Source organism: Manis javanica, chromosome 8 (assembly GCF_040802235.1).
Source record: "Manis javanica isolate MJ-LG chromosome 8, MJ_LKY, whole genome shotgun sequence".
NCBI classification, from domain to species: domain Eukaryota; kingdom Metazoa; phylum Chordata; class Mammalia; order Pholidota; family Manidae; genus Manis; species Manis javanica.
This window is the reverse complement of record NC_133163.1, coordinates 27,668,544-27,696,334: the sequence shown is the minus strand read 5'-3', so window position 1 is coordinate 27,696,334 and position 27,791 is coordinate 27,668,544. Positions and strand designations below refer to the sequence as shown.

At 37.2% G+C, this 27,791-nt stretch overlaps 1 protein-coding gene across 5 annotated transcripts in view; it reads left to right on the top strand.

The window, feature by feature from the left end:
* The window catches only part of ZNF410 (zinc finger protein 410), a 46,533-nt gene that overhangs the window by 1,450 nt on the left and 17,292 nt on the right, over nt 1-27,791 (top strand). For 4 of the 5 annotated variants that reach the window (XM_036993967.2, XM_036994008.2, XM_036994054.2 and 1 more), the window contains 4 exons: nt 13,624-13,806; nt 14,753-14,888; nt 17,720-17,938; nt 19,111-19,302. In XM_036993967.2, coding sequence (XP_036849862.1) covers nt 13,774-13,806; nt 14,753-14,888; nt 17,720-17,938; nt 19,111-19,302 — 580 coding nt within the window. In that variant the 5' untranslated portion in view covers nt 13,624-13,773. The remainder of the gene's footprint in view (nt 1-13,623; nt 13,807-14,752; nt 14,889-17,719; nt 17,939-19,110; nt 19,303-27,791) is intronic. The other variant, XM_036994107.2, reaches the window with a different exon arrangement.

The window sequence follows — 27,791 nt, the reverse complement described above, 5'->3', positions numbered from 1 at the left end:
AAGTTTCCTCGGAGAAAAGAATCCAGTTAGTTTGCTGAAGTTTATCCCACTTGTTTATGAGGCTCTGAAATGCATTTAGGCACCATTTGGAAGTTAACTATTATTAACTTGGGACTTAAGATTGTACTTCCTCACTTTGTCCCAAGGGTCAACGCAGCATATTTGTAAGTAAAAGAAACATTCTGAAATGAAGTCAGAGGTACTTTGTTGTTATTAGGAAGTGAGAAATTCCACTTTGTGGGTTTTAGTGTGGGACAACAGACAGAAGATTTGCGTTCTAGGTTTTTAAGTTTTGCATCAAAGTAGACTAATTTTTGGCAAGTTACTTGATCTCTAGCTTTTGGCTTTTTAAAAAAAATGAATTTATTTAGCAAATATTTTCTGAATGCTTAGTTTGTGCAAAGCATTGTCCTTTGTTAATGGGAGATGGATGAATAACTTCAACGAACCTTAACCAGTAAGAAAAATATGCATGTAGACATCTAACACCCAAAGCAGGATGAAATAATTGCTAAAGAGAGATTAAACTGTTTTGTGAGAACAGTAAGGGAAAGACAGATTTTTTCTGACTGGAAGGAAAAGATGAGAGTCTTCATGGAAGATGGCATTTGAGTAGGATTTTAAAGGCTGGAAGGATTCCAAAAAATCACAGCTAGATTGGAGTGTTTATAATTGGTTGAAGAACTATTACCATCAAAGATTTTAAGCACTGAAATAGGTTAATGTGTTCATTTAATAGCCAGTCCAGTGTAGGCTGGAGTAAAGGGTTTGATGAGGAATATAGTGGATGCTGTAACTGGACCAGTGTTTGAGGACATTGTAGAATGTTTGAAATGCCTTGCTTAGGGATTTGACTGTTATTTTAAGGCCCTAAACTTTGACCCTTGCTTTGAAATGCCTTGCTTAGGGATTTGACTGTTATTTTAAGGCCCTGAAGATTTCAAGTGTTTTGGAAAGATAACTCTAATGGCTGTATAAACAATGGATTGGAAAGTGGAATTTTAAGGGCAGGGTGATCAGTAGGAAGCCTATTTTAATAGTGCAGTTGAAAGATAATGGAAAATCTAAACAGGGCATTACAGTAGGAATAACTTGGGGGAATCAGAACCACTGGGATTATTTAATTATGAAGGATTAGGGAGGTTGTTAAAGACCTAGAATTTTCAGCAGAGTGGGATGAAGATTGGGTAATAATTAAAATGGATAATACAGGAAGAAGAACAGGTTTGGTGGGGGAGATGATAATCTGGATTTTGGCCATTGTTAGATTTGAGATGGGTATCCATATGGAGGTACCCAGCCAATAGTTAGAAATGGAAGTTTGGAGTTCAGAAGAGAGGTCAGGAGTAGAGACAAAAATTCAGTTACCATTTATAGTGTCATTCATTCATCACACAAATGTTTATTCAGTGCATACTAGGTACTTACTTGGAAGCCCTTTAAGCTCATAGTAAAGACAATCTTAGAGCTTCATAGTATCAGAAATGACTCCTGGAGATCTAAATTCCTTATTAATTACATATATTAATTTAATAACAGGCACTGTGCTAGGTGCTGGGAGATACAGTAGTGAACAAAATAGACTAGTTCCTTTACTTGTTTATGGAGCTTACAGTTCATGGGATAGCCAGACAAAAAAATGAATACTGTATAAAAACAAACAAATTAGAAACTGTGATAAGTGCTGTAAGGCAGGCAGAGAAAGACAATCCAAAAACAAAACAAAGCAAAATGAACAAATCAGCAGTAGACACATAGTCACTGAGAAGTGACTGGTGGTTACCATGGGGGAGGGGTTGGGGTGGGTAAGTGAGGTAAGTGAAGGGGATAAACAGGCACAAAATCTCAGTCATAATAAAAATTAGTCACAGGGATGAAAATACAGCATAGAGAATATAGTCAGTTCTGTAACATCTTTCTGTGTTGACATACACTAGATGTGAGGATTTAATAATGTATATAACTGTTGTATACATCAACTATTTAATAATGTATATCACTATGTTGTATACTTGAAACCAATATAATATTCTGTATCAACTCTACTAATATTAAAAAAAAATACCAAAATTGTGATAAGTACTATAATGAAGACAATGGAGATAGAAAATAAAGGTGAGGATATGGGGAACCTTTGGATGAAGTGATTAGGCAAAGCCTTTCTGAAGGAGTTGATAGCTAAATAGACCCCTAAAGAATGAAGAAGAGCTAACTAACGGAAGAGAGAGGTGAAAGCATTTCTTGGTAAAGGAAATGACGTGCAAATCCCTAACGTAGGAAACAGATTAATGTGTTCATGGAATTAAGGGAGATTGATCTGGCTGGAGCTGAGCAGGTAAGGGAGAGTGACTCTGGAGGAGTGTAGTTGGAGAGATAGTAATGGATCACATAAGTTCTTATAGGCCAGGATAAGTGGTATGGATTTTGTCTAGCTGCATCGGGAAGCCAAGTGAAGCAAGCAGGGGAGTGGTATAGTAAGATTCACATTTTAAGATGAAACTTACTGCTGTGAAGAGAATAGAAATGGGGGGACACAAGAGAAGAAGCAGGGAGACCAGTTAGGAGGCAGCTACAGTACTTTAGGGCAAGAGTTGATGGTGGCCTGGAGTAGGCTGGTAGTAATTAAGATGAAGTATGTGGATTTGCAGTCTTTTTTTAGAGAGAGAATCAATAAGACTTTAGTTGGACTGGATATTAGAAGTAAAGGAAAGAAATATAAATGACATCTTAAATGGAGTGAATAGTGGGTCTGGCTTGAGTGGAGGGTTGTGGTGAAAGGGGCTGGCAGGGAATGATGAGAAATAGGCTTGGGAGAGAATTTATTTTGGACATGTTAAATTTGAAGTACCAAGTTAACATGTTAGGTAGAGATGTCAAGTAAGCAATCGTATATACAAGTCTGTAGCTCAGAAGAGATCTCTGGGCTACAGACAAAAATTTTGGAGACCATATTATTTTAAAGCCATGAGTTCACACTAGGGAGAGAAGTGTAGCAAGAAAAGAGGGTCTAAATACTATTCTGAGGAACATTTACATTTCGAGGTTGAGTAGAGGAGGAGTATTGGAATTATCAAAGGAGACTGGAGGAATGGCCAATGGGGTAGGATAAAAGAAGGAATATGTGACTTAGAAACAGTAAGTGAAGTGTTTGAGGAAGGAGTCAGTGCTTCTAAGAGATTATGCCAGTTATGGCTTTGTGGTTGTAAGTGACCAATTTACTTCCAGAGAGGAGAGATTTATAACAAGGATGTGGCAGCTCACAGAGTCAAAAGGAAATGCTGAAGGCTCTGGCTTCATAAAGGACAGGAATTTGAGCAGCCCAGGAAGAAGCTCCTGATGGTACTAGTGGAATGACCAGGCTGTTGCAACAGTTTTCAGTCCTTAGTTACTTCTTTTAAAATTCACATTCTGAGGAAAGGTGTCTGATTTGTTCAACATGGGTTGAGTGTATAATAGTTGGCCAGGGTAGAAAAGAAAACTTTACAGTCCCACCAAAAATCCATCCAAAGGATTGGGGTAGATCCAAACAAAATGTGGATTCTGTCACCCAAGCAGGGGAAATGAATGTGGGAAAATAAAAAAACAGCTGTCCATTGCAAAGGTCAAGTGAGATGAGGGCAGCAAAATGTCCATTGGATTTGGCAACATGACGATCATTGGTAATCTTTATAAGAGAAGTTTTGGTGAAGTGATAGGATTAGATAATGACTGGAGATGAGAAAGTAAAGACAACTTTTTGAATTTGGCTCTGAAGGATTGTAGAGAATGGTAAGGTGATGAAGAGGGAGGGCCCGGAAATGAATCCTACAGTTTCAGAGGTTCTTTATGGCCTCACAGTTCTGTATTTCAAATTTCTTTCATCAGGACCTGTTACCACGTTATCATTAAAATTTAATCAATTCTCATAATATCTGAGATATGATATAAAAAGTTGCTTGGTTTTTCATTTCAAGCACTACAATTTTATACCCAAATTTGAACTGCAGTTTTTTTTAATTTAAATTTTTGTTTTTAAAACATTGGCTTTAGGCCATTTCCACCCTAGGGAAATGGTGTTACCACTAATTCCCATCTAGTATTCCTGAGAATTCTACATTGGGGTTTGGGACCAAAGACTGGTTATTATAAGGATTACTTTGCCTTTCTTTGCTGGTTGTTGAGTAGCGTACTATTTTCCTCTGCAGACCTTGCTGGGGGTTTGAGGACAGGATTTAGGTAATCTCAGTTTCACCAAGATGCTTATCAATGATAATTGCTGATTATTTGTAATATATATTTATAATAGGTTTACATTTTATGACTGAATCTGTGTCTATTATGCATATTTTAGACATTTGAAAATATTTTTATAGTGTTTTCCAGTCTGAGAGACTTGGCCAGTTAGTAGCTTGTCAGATCAGTTTAATGGGTCTTATTATTTAAAAAAAAAATTCAGAGTGCATGGATTAGTATAGGTTAGTATCGTTTCATGAAAATACGCAGTTTATGTGTGTCTCTGTGTGTTTCTTTTTCTGGGTTATGATGGAAAAGTGTATCTTGCTGTGGGGCTGCAGTAAAAATAGTTTGAAAATAACTGCTCTGTAGGAAATTTGAACTCAGAACAGGCAGGGTACAAACCTTTTATAGTATGTTAAATAAGCATTTGATAGATTTACTTGCTTCTTATGCAGAACTTTGTTTCTGAAGAAATTTCAGGTAATTCTGTTGAATATATAAACAATCCTAGGGTAGATCTGTTTCATTTCTTTATTTCATGTAAGTTTCCTGGGACCAAGAAGATGAGTAGCTTGCCCAGGTCTTAGCCAGTTCAGAAGCAGAATTTAGGTTCCTGCTTTAGAGACCTTAGATTTTTTTTAAAAACCTTACTCAGTTTCTTTATTTAACTTGTTCAGCTACTTAGTGTTACTGCATAATTTGCTGGATAATGTTGAGTGTATCTTAGAAAAAGAATACAGTTAACCAAACTTCGGTTCCCAGGATTTGTTTATTGGGCTAAAAACAGAAGGACCATTGTTCTCCGGATGGTCCTGATCATAGAAGGGAGCACTGTTGTCCTAAATCTGCTATGCTGTTATGGGTTCTTTCATAACTTATTCCCAGAACTTTTGAGAGTTTCTTGTGTTCTTTGCTTTGGTTCATTGCAAAGGTTTGTATTGACTGCATTCTTCTTAACCTCTAGACTGACTATGAGATAACATTCAATAATAGCAGTGGCAAGGTCAGTGGATTTCTAAAAAATAAAATAGAGCTGGACCAAGATTATTTTCTTTAAACAGTCTGATATGCTTTAAACAGTCTAATATGATGGCCAAAGGGAACCATGCATACAGTAAAATTTAGCATTCCCAAGATTATAGGGAGAAAAGGGTCTGAACAGTAATACTTAGACCAATCCCTGGGTTTCTGAGAACAGTTTGTTTTGTTGTGAACTCTTATCTGGAGTCAAGGTTCCTTATTTATGACTTGTGGAAAATATGATTGGATGGTCCAGGCCTTGGTTGCTGGTAGTTAAATGTCATTATCTCTTTTATTATTTATGGAGCTAAATTAGTAATTTTTCTATTTAAAAGGAAATAAGGATATAAATTTTGCCTGTCCTCCATCTAAAGGTATAAAATAAAAATGAACAAATATTACTGTCCATATTAAAGAACTTTGGGTGATAGGTGACTGCTCTGTATTGCATTTCTTATCTCTTATCTTGACGACAGAAGAAAGCCTGAGAAGAAATTTCCTCTGAGACCTGTAATTATCATGAAAACAGCTTCCCTTTGAGTTAGAGCAGTGCCTTTCATTCCAGTGTCATGTAAATAGCATTTAAGGAAAAACATTGCATTGGACCTCCCATCCCCACCAATGCGGGCAAATTATTTTTATATAATTACTCTAAATATATTAAAATATAAAGCTAGATAATCCTTATCCCTCTTATATAGAGCTCTTATAGCTCTTAATCAACTATAAAATAAGAAATTTACAAATAATTCAATAATAGCAGTGGTAGGGTCACTGAATTTAAAATGTGTGTATATATGTAGTGTATATATAATATATATAATATATGTTATATATGCTGAACCAAGATTGTTTTCTTTAAGTTATTAGGATTGTGGCAGTTATTGCTATGGGTTTATATCTTTATAAGTAAACCACACCATAAAACAAAATTCAAGTTAACATTTATAATATGTGGTAGACATGTTGTTTTGCTGAAATGAAATACTTAATATTGAGCTTAATAGAAAGATTTAGCCTTGGATTCAGTAATATATTTAATCTGCTTCTATATTTTAACTTTAGCAATACTAATGCAGAGAATATCATACAAGATAGTATTTATAATATCAAACATTGTTAGACAGTTTATGATAAATCAGATCTCCTATTTAACCTAAACTAACTAGAAGTCCTTGAATGCCATTTTAATGAGGTATTGTTAGATAACTTCATAGAGTTAAAGTTGCCTTGTTGACATGAAGATAGATTTGCATTGCATGTGAAAACATAACATACAGAAATGGGAGAAGGTTTGTGCAGTTATATATCTGGTAAGGGACTTATATCTAGAACATATAATTAACTCTTACAATTCAATAATAAAAGATACATGACTCAGTTAAAAAATGGACCAACAATTTTATAGGCATTTGTCAAAAAAAAGATGTACAGATGGACTATAAGCACATGAGAAGATGGTCAACATCATTAGCCATCTGTAATGCAGCTCAAAACCACAGTGAAATACCACTTCACACCCCGGCTGTAACAAAAAAGGCAGGTAATAAGTGTTGGTGAGGATGTGGAGAAATTGGATCCCTCATCCACTACTGGAGGGATTGTAAAATGCAGCCACTTTGGAAAACAGCCTGTGGTAATTCCTTTAGTAGTTAAACAGAGTTACCATAGGACCTACCATTCCATTCCTAAATTATGTCCAAAAGAATGAAAACATATATCCACACAAAAATTGTCTGTGAGTGTTCATAGCAGCATTGTTCATGATATCCAAATTGTGGAAACAATCCAAATGTCCATCAGCTGGTAAATGGGTAAAAAAATATATATATCCACACAGTAGAATATTATTTTACAATAAAAAGAAATGAAGTATAATCATGCTAAAATTAGGATGAACCTGGGAAACATATGGTAAGTGAAGTAGCCAAGCACAAAAGATCACACATATTGTGGTTGCCTAGGCTTGGTCAAAGGAGGGCTGGGGAGGAAATGGGGATACAGGGTTTCTTTCTTGGCGTGATGAGATTGCAAAATAATGGTTATGGTTGCACAACTTTGTGAATATACTAAAAACAATTTAACTGTAATCTTTAAATGACTGAATTGTATGGTATGTAAATTATATCAGTGGAACTGTGATATTAAAAAAAATCTTTTTTTCAATTTACTTTGCAGTTTTGTCTGTTAAAGTGGGTAACTGGAATTGGAGATAGAAACCAATTAAAAGCATATTTGCCATCACACTTCTAGCTAATGTACATAGCAAGTTGCTGGTTAAAAATGAGATCCACATAGTATACTAGGTTTGGTGCTGAGTGCTCTAACGCAGATTCTTTTTGAGGTCAGCCTGTGTATTCTCCTTTATGTTACTAATCTACTTTTATTTATACAAACTTGAACATCAAAATTTTATGGTAGAGCTTAGTTATAATATGCTTTTTCCAGAATATGCTTTTGTCAATTTTTTAAGATTATCACTGAAATTAAAGCAGTAAAATAAGATCATAGATAACCATGCACCCTTAAGAAATGGTGATCTAACCTAACATAAAGGAGAAGGAGGAATAAGAAGGGAGAGAAAAAAAAGAATCATCAGACTGTGTTTATAAAAGCTTAATAAGCAAGTTAAGCTAGATGATTAGATAGTAAAGAAGCTACCCTTGATCTTTGGTATCCACAAATCTAAAGCCTGCAAAGGCAGTAAGTACATATCTTTCAATAATCACCCTAAATGTAAATGGACTGAATGCACCAATCAAAAGACACAGAGTAATAGAATGGATAAAAAAGCAAGACCAATCTATATGCTGCTTACAAGAGACTCACCTCAAACCCAAAGATACACACAGACTGAAAGTCAAGGGATGGAAAAATATATTTCATGCAAACAATATGGAGAAAAAAACAGGTGTTGCAGTACTTGTATCAGACAAAATAGGCCTCAAAACAGAAAGTAACAAAAGATAAAGAAGGACATTACATAATGATAAAGGGGTCAGTCCAACAAGAGGATATAACCATTATAAATATATATGCACGCAATACAGGAGCACCAACATATGTGAAAGAAGTACTAACAGAATTAAAGGAGGAAATAGAATGCAATGCATTCTGTTCTAGGATACTTCAACACACCACTCACTCCAACAGACAGATGAACCAGACAGAAAATAAGGACACAGAGGCACTGAACAACACACTAGAACAGATGAACCTAACAGACATCTACAGAACTCTACACCCAAAAGCAACAGGATACACATTCTTCTCAAGTACACATGGAACATTCTCCAGAATAGACCACATATTAGGCCACAAAAAGAGCCTCAGTAAATTCAAAAAGATTGAAATTCTACCAGCCAACTTCTCAGACCACAAAGGTATAAAACTAGAAATAAATTATACAAAGAAAGCAAAAAGCCTCACAAACACATGGAGGCTTAACAACATGCTCCTAAATAATCAATGGATCAATGACCAAATTAAAATAGAGAGCAAGCAATATATGGAGACAATTTACAACAACAGCATAAAGCCCCAACTTCTGTGGGACACAGCAAAGGCAGTTCTAAGAGGAAAGTATATAGCAATCCAGGCGTACTTAAAGAAGGAAGAACAATCCCAAATGAATAGTCTAAAGTCACAATTATTGAGATTGGAAAAAGAAGAACAAATGAGGCCCAAAGTCAGCAGAAGGAGAGACATAATAAAAATCAGAGAAGAAACAAATAAAATTGAGAAGAATAAAACAATAGAAAAAATCAATGAAACCAAGAACTGGTTCTTTGAGAAAATAAACAAAATAGATAAGCCCTTAGGCAGACTTATTAAGAGAAAAAGAGAATCTACACACATCAACAGAATCAGAAATGACAAAGGAAAAATCATGGTGGACCCCACAGAAATACAAAGAATTATTAGAGAATACTATGAAAATCTATATGCTAAGAAGCTGGAAAACCTAGAAGAAATGGACAACTTCCTAAAAAAATACAACCTTCCAAGACTGACCAAGGAAGAAACACAAAATCTGAACAGACCAATTACCAGCAACAAAATTGAATCACTAATCAAAAAACTACCCAAGAATAAAACCCCCGGGCCAGATGGATTTACTGCCGAATTTTGTCAGACATATAGAGAAGACATAATACCCATTCTCCTTAAAGTTTTCCAAAATTAGAAGAGGAGGGAATACTTCCAAACTCATTCTATGAAGCCAGCATCACTCATACCAAAACCAGGCAAAGACCCAATCAAAAAAGAAAATTACAGACCAATATCCCTGATGAACATAGATGCAAAAATACTCAACAAAATATTAGCAAACCGAATTCAAAAATACATCAAGGAGATCATACACCGTGATCAAGTGGGATTCATCCCAGGGATGCAAGGATGGTACAACATTCGAAAATCCACCAACATCATCCACCACATCAACAAAAAGAAAGACAAAAACCATATGATCATCTTCAAAGATGCTGAAAAAGCATTCGACAAAACAACACCCATTCATGATAAAAACTCTCAACAAACTGGGTATAGAGGGCAAGTACCTCAACATAATAAAGGCCATACGTGACAAACCCACAGCCAACATCATACTTAACAGCAAGAAGCTGAAAGCCTTTCCTCTGATATCGGGAACAAGACAGGGATGCCCACTCTCCCCACTGTTATTCAACATAGTACTGGAGGTCCTAGCCAAGGCAATTAGACAAAACAAAGAAATACAAGGCATCCAGATTGGTAAAGAAGAAGTCAAACTGTCACTATTTGCAGATGACATGATATGGTACATAAAAAAACCTAAAGAATCCACTCCAAAACTACTAGAACTAATATCTGGATTCAGCAAAGTTGCAGGACACAAAATTAGTACACAGAAATCTGTTGCTTTCCTATACATTAATGATGAACTAGCAGAAAGAGAAATCAGGAAAACAATTCCATTCACAATTACATCAAAAATAATAAAATACCTAGGAATAAACCTAACCAAGGAAGTGAAAGACCTGTACCCTGAAGACTACAAGACACTCTTAAGAGAAATTAAAGGGGACACTAACAAATGGAAGCTCATCCCATGCTCCTGGCTAGGAAGAATTAATATTGTCAAAATGACCATCCTGCCCAAAACAGTCTACAAATTCAGTGCAATCCCTATCAAAATACCAACAATATTCTTCAACAAACTGGAACAAATAGTTTAAAAATTCATATGGAACCGCAAAAGACCCTGAATAGCCAAAGCAATCCTGAGAAGGAAAAATAAAGTTGGGGGATCTCGCTTCCCAACTTCAAACTCTACTACAAAGCCACAGTAATCAAGACAATTTGGTACTGGCAGAAGAACAGACCCACAGACCAGTGGAACAGATTAGAGACTCCAGACATTAACCCAAACATATATGGTCAATTAATATATGATAAAGTAGCCATGGACATACAATGGGGAAATGACAGCCTCTTCAACAGCTGGTGTTGGCACAACTGGATAGCTACATGTAAGAGAATGAAACTGGATCATTGTCTAACCCTATACACAAAAGTAAATTCAAAATGGATCAAAGACCTGAATGTAAGTCATGAAACCATAAAACTCTTAGAAAAAAACATAGGCAAAAATCTCTTAGACATAAACATGAGCAACTTCTTCATGAACATATTTCCCCAGGCAAGGGAAACAAAAGCAAAAATGAACGAGTGGGACTATATCAAGCTGAAAAGCTTCTGTACAGCCCAATAGAACAAAAAGGCATCCTACAGTAGGATCCGATAAAGGCTTGACATCCAAAATATATAAAGAGCTCACACACCTCAACAAACAAAAAGCAAATAATCCAATTAAAAAATGGGCAGAGGAGCTTAACAGACACTTCTCCAAAGAAGAAATTCTGATACCAACAGACACATGAAAAGATGCTCCACATCGCTAGTCATCAGAGAAATGCAAATTAAAACCACAGTGAGATATCATCTCACACCAGTAAGGATCACCATCATCCAGACAAACAACAACAACATGTTGATGAGGTTGTGGAGAAAGGGGAACCCTCCTACACTGCTGGTGGGAATGTAAATTAGTTCAACCATTGTGGAAAGCTGTATGGAGGTTCCTTAGAAAGCTCACAATGGAAATACCATTTGACCCAGAAATTCCACTTCTAGGAATTTACCCTAAGAATGCAGCAGCCCAGTTTGAAAAAGACAGATGCACCCCTATGTTTATTGCAGCACTATTTATAATAGCCAAAAAATGGCAGCAACCTAAGTGTCCATCAGTAGATGAATGGATAAAGAAGATGTGGTACATATACACAATGGAATATTATTGAGCCATAAGAAGAAAACAAATCCTACCATTTGCAACAACATGGATGGAGCTAGAGGGTATTATGCTCAGTGAAATAAGCCAGGCAGAGAAAGAGAAGTATCAAATGATTTCACTCATCTGTGGAGTATAAGAACAAAGTAAAAACTGAAGGAACAAAGCAGCAGCAGAAACACAGAACCCAAGAATGGACTAACAGTTACCAAAGAGAAAGGCACTGGGGAGGATGGGTGGGAAGTGAGGGATAAGGGGGGGTAAAAAAGAAAGGGGGCCTTATGATTAGCATGTATAATGTGCTGGGGGGGGGGCATGGGGAGGACTGTCCAACACAGAGAAGACAAGTAGTGACTCTGTAACATCTTATTATGCTGATGGACAGAGACTATAATGGGGTATGTGGGGGGGACTTGGTGATGGGGGGAGTCTAGTAAACATAATGTTCCTCATGTAATTGTAGATTAATGATACTAAAAAAAAAATGGTGATCTGGAGGTGGCTCTTAAACTATAAGAGGTGGCAGCTGTATTCTCTAGTCGTTGCTACATTTTGCAAAAATGTGCAAGATCTAGTATATCTGATTTTTCTCTTACTCAGGGTACATTTTTTTTTCATTTTTCATTAGGTAAGTATAACATACGGAGTGAGCACCATTAGTTTCTAAGAAACCTAATAGATACAAAATACAGCAAATAGTTGTCTAGTTTCTTAGAGATTATACAATACTGGAATCTCAGTGTTGGAGAACCTTAAGAATAATCTAAGTAAACATTTGGTGATTTCTGGGCTTCTTGAGATGAGCTGGAATTCGGGTATTCTTAAACTCTGGAGATTGAAGATCAAACCTAGGGAGATGTACACTATTCATGCCAACCTTCTCTGTGGGTGGGAGTCTGTCTCTGCAGTTTAATAACTTGAGCAAGTGATATACTGAACTTTGGTTCCTTCCTCTGTGAGAAGAGGGATGGATAAACCACACTGAGATGTTAATTACAGTGCTTGAATAAGAAAAACATACAAAAGGAAGAGTCAGGGATTTATGATACTCTATTTTATGTGGGAAGCTTAAACTAGAAATAGCACCTTATTAACATCTTGTAAATTGTTATTTCTTTTTATGATGAAAATGAGGATTTCTGGAAGCTAGTGAAGGGGAGAGGGAGAAACCAATGGGACAATAAACATTTATTCTGGTACTTCTAAATACTCTTTTTGTAGAGCAAGTCTGTCTTTCTACTTAACCTTGGTATTAATTGAAAAATCCTGTCCCGCATGAATTATACACTGTATGATTACTTTGTGTATTATAGTGTTCCCAATTTTAGCAACAATTGTACAAAATAAAGTGTACTCACCTTCCAAAATCCTGAAAAAAAAGTATGCTATAAGAAAGTAAGAAATTACAGGGGAAAAACAGCTGCATCAGGGTGCTAAGAGTATTACTTTTGGGAAACACCATTCAAATTTTGACTGTATTACTGTATTTGACTGTATTTGGAAATTGGGAAAAGAAAAACAGGTCAGCCAGCCTACTACCCAGTATAGCCACCATCATAGCTGTGTGAATTTCCTTTTACTTTTTCCTATGTTTATCTTAACTAGTTTTAATATTAGCAAGTATATAATTTTGTGTTTTGTTTCTGTAATTTTATAGGTTATTAGCATTTTTTGTTGGATTGTTTTCATAACCATATTTTTAAGTGACAATCCACAATCTAATCAATGGTTGGATATATATGTGTATTTATATGTGGCTTGCAGTTCATTATTACAGATGATGAGGTAAAATTCTTTGTGTATATTGTATTTTCCATATATAAGACCTTTTCTTTGATCATCAGAAGTAGAAATTCTACATCAAAGTACAAATTTTTACAGGGTTTGATACCTGTTGGGCTTGTTCTATTTTAAAACAAGTATTTTGGGCTGAATTCTTTATTTGCTTGCTTGTTGTAATTTTTGAATACATATTAAGAAGTACCTTTATTTGTTCAACTACATTTTTCCACTGCTTTTAACCGCACCCCCCTCCTTTTCTTTTTCTTTTTTAGGCTGCATTGATTACCCACCCAGCACAGCATCTTACAGGAAAAGGATAGCAGGTGCTAGAGGAAGATGAGCAAAACAGGAGGGTGTCATTGACTCTGAATTAAATTTTTAACCTGTCCCTTGAACAACTATAGGATTTGGAAGCTGAATCAATGTTATCAGATGAGTTAGAATCCAAACCAGAGGTGAGCCCAGGCATCTTGTTTCCTTTTTTCTTTTTGGTGGACTGTATTCCAAAGTTTGTCCTTAGTTCAGGAGTCAACAAACTTTTTCAGTAATGGGTCAGATAGTAAATATTTTAGGCCTTCTAGACCATGTGGCTTTAGTCATAACTATTAGTTTGTTATTTTTCCATTACCAAGTACTTTCTGAAAGATTTAAAATTTGGTTTTTACCTTTTATGACTTTTTATGTTTGTTATATTTTAGTGAGCATAAATTATTATACATCTAGGTAATTAAGTAATGACAAAATTTTATTTTACATATCTATGGCATATATTTACCACCACAAACTATTTCTTACTAATTTTGTATATATATCTGAAAGTGCTTTCTCTCTAAATGTGGTTGGGGATTTAAACATTTTAAAATTTTTATTCATTTTTCTCACCTTAATTTTAGTATATATGTGTTGCATAGTGGGAAATTGTTGGATTTGAAATTGGGTTACTTATGCTTGAAGACCGACATGGCTCCTAACTAGTCATGTGACCTTAGACAAGTCCTTTAATATCTTCAACTTGATTCCTTATTTTTAACATGAGTGTTCAGTTTTAACTGAGTGACAGTGAGAATTAAAGGAGCCAATTCACAGAAAATTGCTTTGTAAAATGTAACCATACAATGCAGTTGAATTTTTAATGGCCATCATTTAAAAATATTTTTATTATTTCTGTTTGATGGAAGGTGGTAGAGGTTAACAATTATATAACTCAGCTTTTCTGTAGAACAGAGCACTTCATAAAAATGACTTTAAATATTATTTTGTAGTTAATCAAGTTTCTCTATTAATATGGCTGAGACCACTGAGCAATCAAGACTTGTCATTACCTTTTGGTAAATTCAGAGGTTTAGATCCATTCCTAACAACCTGTATTTTTCAATGTTGCCCCCCACCCCAACCCCACAGCTCCTGGTACAGTTTGTCCAGAATACGTCCATCCCATTGGGACAAGGGCTAGTAGAATCAGAAGCTAAAGATATTACTTGCTTGTCCCTCCTTCCAGTGACTGAGGCCTCAGAATGCAGTCGGCTAATGTTACCAGGTAAAAATTAAGATCACCCAGAGATAAGATAAATAAATCTTAAGAGCTCAGCCTACTCCATGGTATTGGTACAGTGGGATAACTAACTTTATAACTGACTGACTGATGGAAACTACAAATTAGGAATCATGAAGAAGAACGAACTATGGGAATCATAAGCGCATTGGTAGGTTAAGCCATAGGAATGGATATGATCAGCCATAGACTATGAGAGTGAGAAGAAAAGGCCAAGGCAGAACTCCACGGGACTCCCTATTCAAAGAACGGGGTAAGGCAGGAGAGCCTCTGAAGGAGGGAGGGAAGGAGGAAAGTCTAGAGTAGTAGGAGGAATACTGGCTTAGAGTGCAGTTAAGAACCCAAGGGGAAGTCAGTGTGCAGATTGTTCTAAGAGGCCTTAGTGAATGATCTAAGGGACCATGCTAATGAAATAGGGTCAAAAAGGCCAGGCTTTGGTGGGTTGAGGTATCAAGGCAAGATAAATATAGTTGAGGAAGTAACTACTTTCTAAAGACTCTCCTGCTGTGGGAAGGAAAAAGAGAAGGATGATGAAAGAATTATTTTAAGATCTGAAATATTTGAGGGTGGTTTTATGCTGAGAGGAAAAAGCCAGAGAAGCTGCAGACAGAAAGAGTGGATAATTGGTAAGGAAGCTCCAGGAGAGGTAGAAAGAAGTAGCATGCTGATAATGAGTAGTGAGGTTAGCTTCAATGGGAAGAAGGAGATCCTTTCATTTGATTCTTAGCAAGAAGAACATTATTTGTGGGTACAATAACTTTTATTTTCTGATAATTGGAACATGTAAAATTTGGAATATTAATATTAAGTTGGGAGGATCACCTGTTGGTGACAACTTATTTGTTATAAAGTCTTCTGGTTACTGTCCTATAGTGGTGGTCCATTAAAAAAATTTTTTTGAAGTGACTTTAAAATCTTTTTTAAATGTGTAAAGATTCAAGAAGGGCAGATATATTCAGCCAGCTTATGTTGATTTAAGACTTCCCTATCTAGCTCCTGGCTTTTCCATATCTTCCATCTTGAAACTCCAATTTTTCTACTGGTGTGTTGGAAGTCTCTCCAAATCTGTATAGATTTTCAATATGTGAAAATTTCCATGTGCTAATAAATTTTTATTTTCATTAGGCTTTTTTTCCTGAATTTTCTCTCCCAATTATAAGTTATTGGATAAATATTTTCATAATAAAAGGAAGTGAAAACAGACACAAAAGCATCCATCTTTTCTATGTTACCTTCTTTTGATCTGATTTAAAATATTTTAGACAACCAATCATAGATAATAATAAATGAAAACCCATGTACTCACCCCCCAGCTCATGAAACATTGTATTACAAACACACATATATCTGCACATGCCTACCTAACCTTATTCCCCTCTCTCTGAAATATGTGTGTGTCAATCCATGCATGGCCTGCATGTTTTCTTTTTAGTTAGGGAGATACAGAAAACTAAAGAACTGTATGGGTATACAATTATGAAGAATTATTATAAAGGAAATACTCACCATCCAGTCAAGAAATAGAACTGACCAGCTCCCATTCCCTCCCTGGCTCCCTCTCTGATAAAGACAACTTCCCTTTTTCCATAGCTCACCACTATCCTCAGTTTTTTGACAGTTATTCTTTGTTTTCCAAGTTTAATCACCAAAGCCTAAGTAGTACAGTGTAATTTTAGCTGTTTTTGGACTTTAAATGAATGGAATCGTATGAATATATATTGTACTTTTCTTCTTTTATTCTGTATTTGTGAGACTGATCCTTGTGTGTAGCTGTGGTTTGTATAGTGTTAGTGCTGTATAGTATTCTGGTAAATAGCATACCACACTCCTGTATCCATGCTACTGTTGAGGAATATTTAGTTTCCAGTGTTGTACAATGACAAACAGTGCTACTATGAACTTGTTTTTAAATTTTTGTGACAAAATTTATGTAACATAAAATTTTAACCATGACATAACCGTAAAAAAATTTTAGTCATAACACAAATTTTAACCAGTTAAATATATCATTTAACCACTTCTTTGGCATTAAGTATATTCACATTGCTGTGCAACTTCATAAGGCTTTGAAATGGGAGCATTGTCCTTAGATTTCCACTTGTATTCCTATAATCTTACTGTTACCTTCTTAAAGGAAAGAAATGTTAGCTGCCTTTTATAAAGGTGAATGAATCTCTGAAAACATTATATGCGTTAGTATTGTAGTGTAATTCTTCATTATATTGTAACCAAAACCTTTGGAAATTTATTCATTCTTCTAGAATGAAGTTCTACAGAACTAGTCTTCTGAATTATTTCTTTACATCCAGTGTAAACCCAGAACTATGAGACATAGTGATGATTCTGTAAACTTCCAGCTATTTCCCAGGCTGTGTTTTTTTTCCCTAATGATTCATCATAACTGTCACATACTTGCTATAAAATTAAAGGGAGAGATCTCTTTCTAAGAAAAATAAAGTTGAGATTCTATTCTTAAGTTAGTATTCCTTGTATAATTGTATTTTTCAAGGGAAAAGTACTGATTTCTGGCCTTAAAAGTACAAGGTCTATAATGTCCAAATGTGGATGGTTTGTTATTAGTTACTGCGAAGTGTTAGAGGAGTCCATCCCTCACATTTTGACTGACTCTCTTTAGAACTTAAAGCCATCTCTCTGTTCTTAGACAAATTTTGTATCTGTAAAATGAAAATGCTGTCTGCTCCTATCAGGGCATTGGATTTTAAGGGATGTTACAAGAGTATTGGTGCTTTGTGTCAAACTGGTGAGTTTCTTGGAGATAGGTGCTACGTAAAGCTATGGTATTTTCCCTTTACTAGATGATACTCCAAATCATACTAACTCCTCCAAGGAGGTCCCTTCCTCAGCTGTGTTGAGAAGCCTTCAGGTGAATGTGGGCCCAGACGGAGAGGAGACGAGGGCTCAGACTGTACAGAAGTCCCCGGAGTTTTTGTCCACACCAGAGTCTCCTAGCTTGTTGCAAGATCTACAGCCAAGTGATAGCACTTCTTTTATTCTTCTTAACCTAACAAGAGCAGGTATTCTTTTTCCTTTCCTGAACTCTGCTCATGCTTAAGAAAAAACTGGGGGTGGGTCATATTTAACTCAGCCACATTTAAGATGGAAGGGAGCTTCATTATTTTTAAAGTGAGTGTAGTCTGGTGATCATTTGAATGTTTAGAGGGACTGGGCAGACTAGGATGACTCTAAAATTTCTTGTTTGGGAAATCAGGTAGTGCTGTTCACCAAGCACAGGAGGAACAGGGCTGGGGAGAGGATGATTAATTCCAGTCTGTGACTATTGAGATTTCAGATGGACATTCAGGAGGAAGTGTCCTTTAGAGAGTGAGAAACAGGAATCCAGAGTACTAGAGAAGTTTGGTGCTTATCAGCATTCAGAAAGACTGTGAAGCACTGAGCCTGGATTCTTTGATTCAGAAGTAGTCTGGAGCATGCACAGAGTAAAAGGCAAAAATCCAGGACCCCGAAAAAAGAAAATATTTAAAAGGGTAACAAGAACAAGAAGAAGCTGCTAGAGAGGGATAGAGACAATAGAATGAGAATGGTGTAGTGGAAGCCATGGGAGAAAAACATTCTAAATCATGCCAGATACCACAGGAGGGGCTAGTGAGAGGTGGACTAGGAAGTGTATGTCTGGTGACCTTAGCAAGAATAATTATCATTGAGGTGTAATGGAGGCAGAGGCCAGGGTTAAAGAGATAGGGAGTGGGTGGCAAGTGAGAAAGTGGATATGCAAGTTAGAAGTTACACTTATTCAATAAACTTCACTCTGAAGGAAGGTGAAAACATAGCTGGAGGAGTACTTGGGATTTTCTGTTCTTTTTAAAACAACATGGGAGAGATTTGAGCTTGGACAGATTTAAAGGCTGTGAGGCAGCCAGTTGAGAGGCATGGGTTGGAGATGGGAGAGAGGAGGTAACTGAAGGATACAGGAGAGGATAACTGAAGGATAGGGTTGGAATACTAGAGATGAGGGTTAGCCTGGTTGCCAGGAGGGACAGCTTTGTCTGAAACAGGAGGAGGTAAGATAAAGACAAGACTGTTGGCTGGGAATGGAAAAGTGATCACCTAATCGGGTGAGAGGTGACAATCTAGAATAGCTGATTCAGGACATGGAGAGGTTCTGAGCCAGGGCCTATAAAACGATTATTTGATGGCCAATTAGCACATACCCTCTTGTTTCTTCCAGGTCTGGGCTCTTCAGCAGAGCACTTAGTATTTGTACAAGATGAAGCAGAGGATTCAGGGAATGATTTCCTCTCCAGTGAGAGCACGGACAGTAGCATTCCATGGTTCCTTCGGGTTCAAGAGTTGGCCCATGACAGTTTGATTGCTGCTACTCGTGCACAACTGGCAAAGAATGCAAAAACCAGCAGCAATGGTGAGACCCCTGTGGTGTTTTCCTTTCCAGTATTCTGTACAGGAGTTTGGTAATGCAGTGGCTGTTTTCATTTGTATATAATCCAAGTCATTTTATTGGTCAGAGCAGAAGGCTAGATGTGTGTGAATTGTCTTATTCTCTATGAAATAGCTGCACATGCCAGATTCATGTGCAGAAGCAGCTAAACTAGTGTTCTCAGCTGTCAGCTTTAAATAATGTACAGAGCCCCTTCTAAAGGAAAGTTTTTCATGGATCCCTGTTATCTTGAATTGTTCTTACTGTAATGTTCCTTGTAATTACACCATTATGAAATCAAAACGTTTTATCGATTAATAAAAAGACAGCTACAAAACCAGTAAAAATAAGCTTGATGTGAAGTTAGTGTGGCAGGTGGTGTTCTGCTGGCAGCAGGGGAGCAGTTAGCAGCTGCCATGGTCCGGCCTTGCTTTTGGGGACCCGCCCAGCAGATGACCTCTGCATATGCACACAAGCTGTAGGACTGGGCCTTTTGAGTTCAGCATGCCTGTATTACTAGGCCCATACCACTTTTTTCTATCTGGTAATTTTCACAGTGTGGTGTCAGGATTTTCAGCATCTATTGGGAACTTAAAAATGCAGGTTTTTAGTCCTCATCCTATTGGACCAAAAACGTGAAGCCTTTTAGTAAGCTCCCTGAGGACCATGAGGACCATGGCTCTATTCACACTACTCCTAAACTACCACAGAACCTCTGCTTGCATAGCATGCCATGATACTTTTTGACTTAGATTTGCCTGCGTGTTTTCTTACTAACCTGTGACAAGGTGATACAGCAGATTATTAAGGTACATACAGGGGGAGATTCTCAAGATGGTGGCATGAATAGGGTGGTGGAAATCTCCCAAAACCATATATATTTTGAAAATACAGCAAATACAACTATTCCTAAAAGAGTGACCAGAAGATACAGTACATCAGCCAGGCTACATCTACATCTGCAAGAACTTAACATCTCATGGAAAAGGGTAAGATACAAAGCCATGACCGGACAGGACCCGAGCACTACCCCCATGCCAGCTCACTGGTGGAAGGAAAAGAATCAGAGTAGGGAGGGAGTGGAAGCACAGGACTTCTAAATAATGAACCTTAGTGATTTGCACTGGAAGCACAGACACACATTGCATGGTGTACTAGATATTAGAGGAACGGAAAAGCAAAATCCAAGACTATCACTGCCAGCGGGTCCCGACAGCTGGCTCCCCTGGGACAAAAGAAAAGCGGACGCTTTCAAAGTCTTAAAGGGACAAAGGTTTAACAGGTGGACAATATCATCCTGGCAGACTCAGCCCAGCAGTTTGGGAACTTTAAGGAACTTTAGGCGCCCTAACTCCCTGGGTAGCAATGCAGCTCTGAAGCCCCTCATAGCGATAAGCAGCCTGCTGTTCATTCCTCAGTGCCAGCACTGCAAGCAAACCAGCTGACCCACCATTGTACCAGAACAGCCCGGGAGCAGCCCTGCCCACAGCAACCACACAGAGTCTTCTCCCTACATATGAATAACCAGCCCAGACCCAGAGGCTGCCCCCGGTACGCAATTGACCGGCACAGACAGCGGAGACTGGCACAGAGTCTGGAAGGCACAAAGGGGCTTTGTTCTCACGGCAAACACATGCTGCTCGCCTGCAACCCCTGCCAGTGCCCTAGGCTATCCCCAGCGCCACCCCGCCCATGGCAGATCAGGGAATTAACCCAGAGGCTGCTCCCTGTGAGTGGTTGCCTGGCACAGGGAGCAGAGAACAGCACAGAGTTTGGGAAGCACGAAGGGGTGCCGTTTTAGCGGGAGAACACACACAGCTTGCCTGTGACCCCTGTCAGTGCCCTAGGCCATCCCAAAGGCCGCACTGCCAATAGCAGCTCAGGGAATTAACCCAGAGGCTACTCATTGTGTGCAGTTGACTGGCACAGGCAGCGGAGGCGGGCAGGGTGACCAGCAAGCAGGAAGGGACTTTGTTCTCCCACCTGACACAGGTGCCACTTGCCAGTGACCACTTCCATCACCATGAAAAGGCAGAAGAAACTTGTTCAGTCCAAAATCCCTCAAGAGACAAGGCTTGGTGAGACCAAAATCAAGAATATTCCTGAAAAAGAATTCAAAATGAAAGTCATAAGCATGGTTGATGGAGCTACAGAGAAATATGCAAGAGCTAAGGGATGAATTCCAGAGGGAGATAACAAATGAAACAAACAATGGAAGGATTTAAGAGCAAAGTGGCTGAGGTGAAAGAGACTGTTAATGGAATAGACATTAGAGAACAGTAATACAGAGAAGTTGAGGGATAGACCGATAAAAGGATCTCTAGGAACGAAAGAATATTAAGAGAACTGTGTGACCAATCCAAACGGAACAATATTTGCATTATAGGGGTACCAGAAGAAGAAGAAGAGAGAAAAAGGGATAGGAAGTGTGTTTGAAGAAATAATTGCTGTAAACTTCCCAAATCTAGGGAAGGAAACAGTCTCTCAGACTGTGAAAGCCCACAGATCTCCCAACACAAGGGACCCAAAGAGGACAACACCAAGACATGTAATAATTAAAATGGCAAAGATCAAAGACAAGGACAGAGTATTAAAGGCAGCCAGAGAGAGAAAAAGATCACCTACAAAGGAAAACCCATCAGGCTATCATCAGACTTTTCAGGAGAGACCTTACACACCAGAAGGGAATGGCATGATACATTTAATGCAATGAAACAGAAGGGGCTCAAACTGAGAATAAGGTATCCAGCAAGATTATAATTTAAATTTGAAGGAGAAATTAAACAATTCCCAGATAAGCAAAACTCAAAGGAATTTACCTCTGACAATCCATCTCTACAGTGTATTTTAAAGGAACTGCTCTAGATGAAAGTATGCCTAAGGCTAAATAGCTGTCACCAGAGAAAATAAAACTACAGCAAAGGAAGTAGACCAACTAAATACTAACTAAATGCAAAACAAAATCAGCTATTCACAAAGTCAGTCAAGGGAAACACAACGGAAACAGAAAAGAGTACAGAACACAACACCTAACATATAAAGAGTAGAGGAGGAAGAAAAAGAAGGGAGAGAAATAAAGAATCATCACACTGTGTTTATAATAGTGGAATAAATGAGTTATGTTAGATGGTTAGATAGTAAAGAAGCTGCCCTTGAACCTTTGGTAACCACAAATCCAAAGCCTGCAATGGCAATAAGTACATATCTATCGATAACCACCCAAAAATGTGAATGGACTGAATGCACCAATCAAAAGACACAGAGTCACAAAATGGATAAAAAAGAAAGACCCATCTATATGCTGCCTACAAGAGACTCACTTCAGACTCAAAGACATATACAGACTAAAAGTGAAGGGATGGAAAAAGATATTTCATGCAACTAATAGGGGAAGAAAACAGGTGTTGCAGTACTTGTGTCAGACAAAACAAATTTCAAAACAAAGAAATTAACCAAAAACAAAAGAAGGACATTACAAAATGATAAAGAAGCCAGTCCAACAAGAGGATATAACCATTATAAACATCTATGCACCCAACACAGGAGCACCTACATATATGAAACAAATACTAACAGAATTAAAGGAGGAAATAGAATGCAAAGCATTCATTTTAGGAGACTTCAACACACCACTCACTTCAATGGACAGATCAACCAGACAGAAAATAAGTAAGGACACAGAGGCACTGAACAACACACTAGAACAGATGGACCAAACAGACATCTACAGAACTCTACACCCAAAGGCAGCAGGATACACATTCTTCGCAAGTGCACATGGAACATTTTTCAGAATAGACCATATACTAGGCCACCAAAAGAGCCTCAATAAATTCAAAAATACTGTAATTGTGCCAACCAACTTCTCAGACAACAAAGGTATAAAACTAGAAATAAATTATACAAAGAAAACAAAAAGGATCACAAACACATGGAGGCTTAACAACATACTTCTGCATAATCATTGGATCAATAGCCAAATTAAAACAGAGATCAAGCAATATATGGAAACAAATGAAAACAACAGAACACTGCCTCAACTTCTGTGGTATACAATGAATGCAATTCTAAGAGGAAAATATTTTGCAATCCAGGCCTATTTAAAGAAGGAAAAACAATCCCAAATGAATAGTCTAAATTCACAATTATTGAAACTGGAAAAAGAAGAAAAATGAGGCACAAAGTCAGCAGAAGAAAGGACATAATAAAGATCAGAGAAGAAATAAATAAAATTGAGAAGAATAAAACAGTAGAAAAAATTAATGAAACCAAGAGCTGGTTCTTTGAGAAAATAAACAAAATAGATACACCCCTAGTCAGACTTATTAAGAGAAAAAGAAAATCTACACACATAAACAGAATCCCACAACTTTGCTGAATTCAGATGTTAGTTCTAGTAGTGTTGGAGTGGATTCTTTAGGGTTTTTTATGTACAATATCATGTCATCTTCAAACAGGGATAGTTTGACTTCTTCATTGCCAGTCTGGATGGCTTTTATTTCTTTGTGTTGTCTGATTACCATGTCTAGGACCTCCAGAACTATGTTGAATAAAAGTGGCAAAAGAATCCACTCCAAAACTACGAGATCTAATATATGAATTCAGCAAAATTGTGGGATACAAAATAAATACACAGAAATCTGTTGCATTCCTGCACACTAATGATGAACTAGCAGAAAGAGAAATCAGGAAAACAATTCTATTCACAGTTGCATCAAAAAAAATAAAATACCAAGGAATAAACCTAACCAAGGAAGTGAAAGATCTATTCTCTGAATACTACAAGACACTCATGAGAGAAATTAAAGAGGACACTAACAAATGGAAAGTCATCCCATGCTCTTGGGTAGGAAGAATTTGTATTGTCAAAATGGCCATCCTGCCTAAAGCAAATCTACAGATTCAATGCAATCCCTATCAAAATACCAACAGCATTCTTCAACGAACTAGAGCAAATAGTTGTAAAATTCATATGGAACCACAAAAGACCCCAAATAGCCAAAGCAATCCTGAGAAGGAAGAATAAAACAGGGGGGATCTCACTTCCCAACTTCAAGCTCTACTACAAAGCCACAGTAATCAAGACAATTTGGTACTGGTATAAGAACAGACCCATAGATCAATGGAACAGAATAGAAAGTCCAGATATAAACCCAAGCATATATGGTCAATTAATACATGATAAAGGAGCCATGGACATACAATGGGGAAATGACAGCCTCTTTAACAGCTGGTGTTGGCAAAACTGGACAGCTACGTGTAAGAGAATGAAACTGGACTAACTCTATACATTGAAGTAAACTTGAATTGGATCAAAGACCTGAATGTAATTTACTGAACCATAAAACTCTTAGAAGAAAACAGGCAAAACTCTCTTGGACATAAACATGAGCAACTTCTTCATGAACATATCTCCCTGGGCAAGGGAAACAAAAGCAAAACGAACAAGTGGGACTATATCAAACTAAAAATCTTCTCTACAGCAAAGGACTCCATCAGTAGAACAAAAGGCATCCTACTGTATGGGAGAATATATTCATAAATGACATATCCTGTAAGGGGTTGACATCCAAAATATATAAAGAACTCATGCACCTCAACAAACAAAAATAATCCTGTTAAAAAATGGGCAGAGGATCCGAACAGACACTTCTCCAAAGAAGAAATTCATATGGCCAACAGGCACATGTAAAGATGCTCCACATGGCTAATCAAATGAGAAATGCAAATTAAAACCACAATGAGATATCACCTCATACCCGTTAGGATAGCTACCATCCAAAGGCAAACAACAACACGTGTTGGCGAGGATGTGGAGAAAGGGGAACCCTCCTGCACTGCTGGTGAGAATGTAAGTTAGTTCAACCATTGCGGAAAGCAGTATGGAGGTTCCTCAAAAAACTCAAAATAGAAATACCATTTGACCTAGGAATTCCACTCCTAGGAATTTACCGTAAGAATGCAGGAGCCCTATTTGAAAGAGACATATGCACCCTATGTTTATTGCAGCACTATTTACAATAGCCAAGAAATGGAAGCAACCGAAGTGTCCATCAGTAGGTGAATGGATAAAGAAGAGATGGTACATATACACAATGGAGTATTATTCGGCCATAAGAAGAAAACAAATCCTCCCATTTGCAACAACATGGATGGAGCTAGTGGGTATTATGCTCAGTGAAATAAGCCAGGTGGAGAAAGACAAGTACCAAATGATTTCACTCATCTGTGGAGTATAAGAACAAAGCAAAAGCTAAAGGAACAAACCAGCAGCAGACTCACAGAACTCAAGAATGGACTAACAGTTGTTAGTCCATTGGACTAACAACAGTTGTTGTTCACTAACAAAGGGAAAGGGACTGGGCAGGTTGAGGGGGTGGGGGGGTGGGAAGGGAGGGATAAGGGGAAAAGGGGGCATTAGGATTAGCACACATAATGTAGTGGGGGTGGGGGCACGGGGAAGGCAGTATAGCACAGAGAAGAGAAGTTGTGATTCTATATCATCTTTCTATGCTGATGGACAGTGACTGTAATGGATATGTGGTGGAGATTTGATAATGAGGGGCATCTAGTAACCATTATGTTGCTCATGTAATTGTATATTAATGATACCAAAATAAAAAAATAAAGTAAGGTAAATACCATTATCACAAACTAAGCTTCAACACAGAAATCTTATGTCAGTTCATAGCTTTTTGGAACTCATGCAGATGATCTAGAAAAAGCTTATGATCATTTTTTGATAGTTTTGCAAATGAAAATAAATTTCAAATTTTTTCATACAGAGCTCAAGGATCCCTGAGAATATTTCAGAATATCCCAGTTGTAGAAACATTACCCTAAATCTTTCCTGCATAGAGATCTCCAATCTTCCACAATTTTTTCAAATAATTAGTTTTGCTTGTAGATAATACTGCTGAGAATGGCCTGTTTTACTGTTGGGGGGCACTCTAAAGTTCACACTCTTCCTGAGAGGCTTTTGCTACTCTCTTGATCCTGAAGCCTTCAGCATCTCCTTGTTGCATTGAGGAAGTAGTGCGGTATTTGCCACTGAGAAGCAGGGTTTGTAGGCAATTTGGAATTTGGAATCTGGAGACCTGGGATCCGCACTTGGTGCCATTGTTTACTAGTTCTCTATGTGGAGAATTTAACCTTCCTTAACTTTAGTTTTCTCAAGTTCAGAACACAGAGATCAGTAGCTTACCTGATTGAATTTTTTAAAGAGTAAGTAAGATTCTATCTGCAAAATGCTTTATAATTAACAAAGCACTGGTGGGTATTTTTATTATTCTCAAAAGATGTTACCTTAGTATGTAACAACTGCCTTGTATGCTTGAATGTAAAGTGAGACCCCAGTATATGATCATCTTCCATTTTTTCAGTGATTCCCTAAAGGCTTTTTGGGGGACTTACTTGGATATATAAATCTTTAGGCTTGTAGATAAAAGTAAGTATTGTGAGTTGCTACTTGAAAATTCTATTACGTTGGTTATGCACACACATTTTAAATTGTGAAATACATTAATTTAATATCCTTTTTTCCCACTAACATGGAAAGAAATTATTTTATTTAGTATTTTAAAGGATTTTTAGCATGAAGTTCTTTGTCATTACTAAAGCTGTTTTGTGAGTCCTCTAGCACAGTTTTTCAGAGCACATCATCTTTACTTCCATCTAAGTTGACTGAGATAAAGAAATATTTTAATTTTGTGTATAATGCTGTATATCAGGAGTCAGCAAAGGGTGAAAATAACTGGTTTTTAAAGAAGGTTTATTGGAACACAGGCATACCCATTATTTACAAATTGTCTGTAGCTTGTCTTGGGGCAAAGTTGAGTAGTTGTGACAGAGACCATATGGTCTTCAAAGCCTGAAGTTTTACTGTCTGGCCCTTTGGAGAAAAAGTTTACTTACTCCTGCTATGTACATGATATTCTCACTGGAAATTTTATCCCAAATGCAAAAAGCTTACTCACTTAACTGTAGGATCTTTAAAGTGCTTACAGTGTTATCCAACATGTGCAATATGAGGTGTTGAATTTGTCTCTCTTTTTTTTTTTTTTTTGGAACATGCTCATCAGATGACTTAAATATCCTAAATATCATCAGTTGAAGTCATTTGAAGATAATCTATCTTCTGCAAGCAGTGCTTTGTTTTCAAAAACAAAGTAATTGAGGGAGCATTCTTAAAGTGGGTGACTTTACAAGAACTCGAATAAAAGGAAAACATCCTTTCCCGAAGGATTTTTTTCGAGGCTTCTGATTATGTCACTGTTCTCATTGCATCTGCAAAATTGAAAGTACAAAGGCCCCAACTGTCACTGGTTTATATCTGGATTAGCAGACCTTTTATCAGAAAGAAATTAATTAGCTGGAGCTCTGGAGTTGGGTGGGAAATTTTCTTTATAGTACATGCATTTTTGTACTGTTTAAATTTACGTAAAATTTACCTTTTTCAGTTAAACAAAAATAAA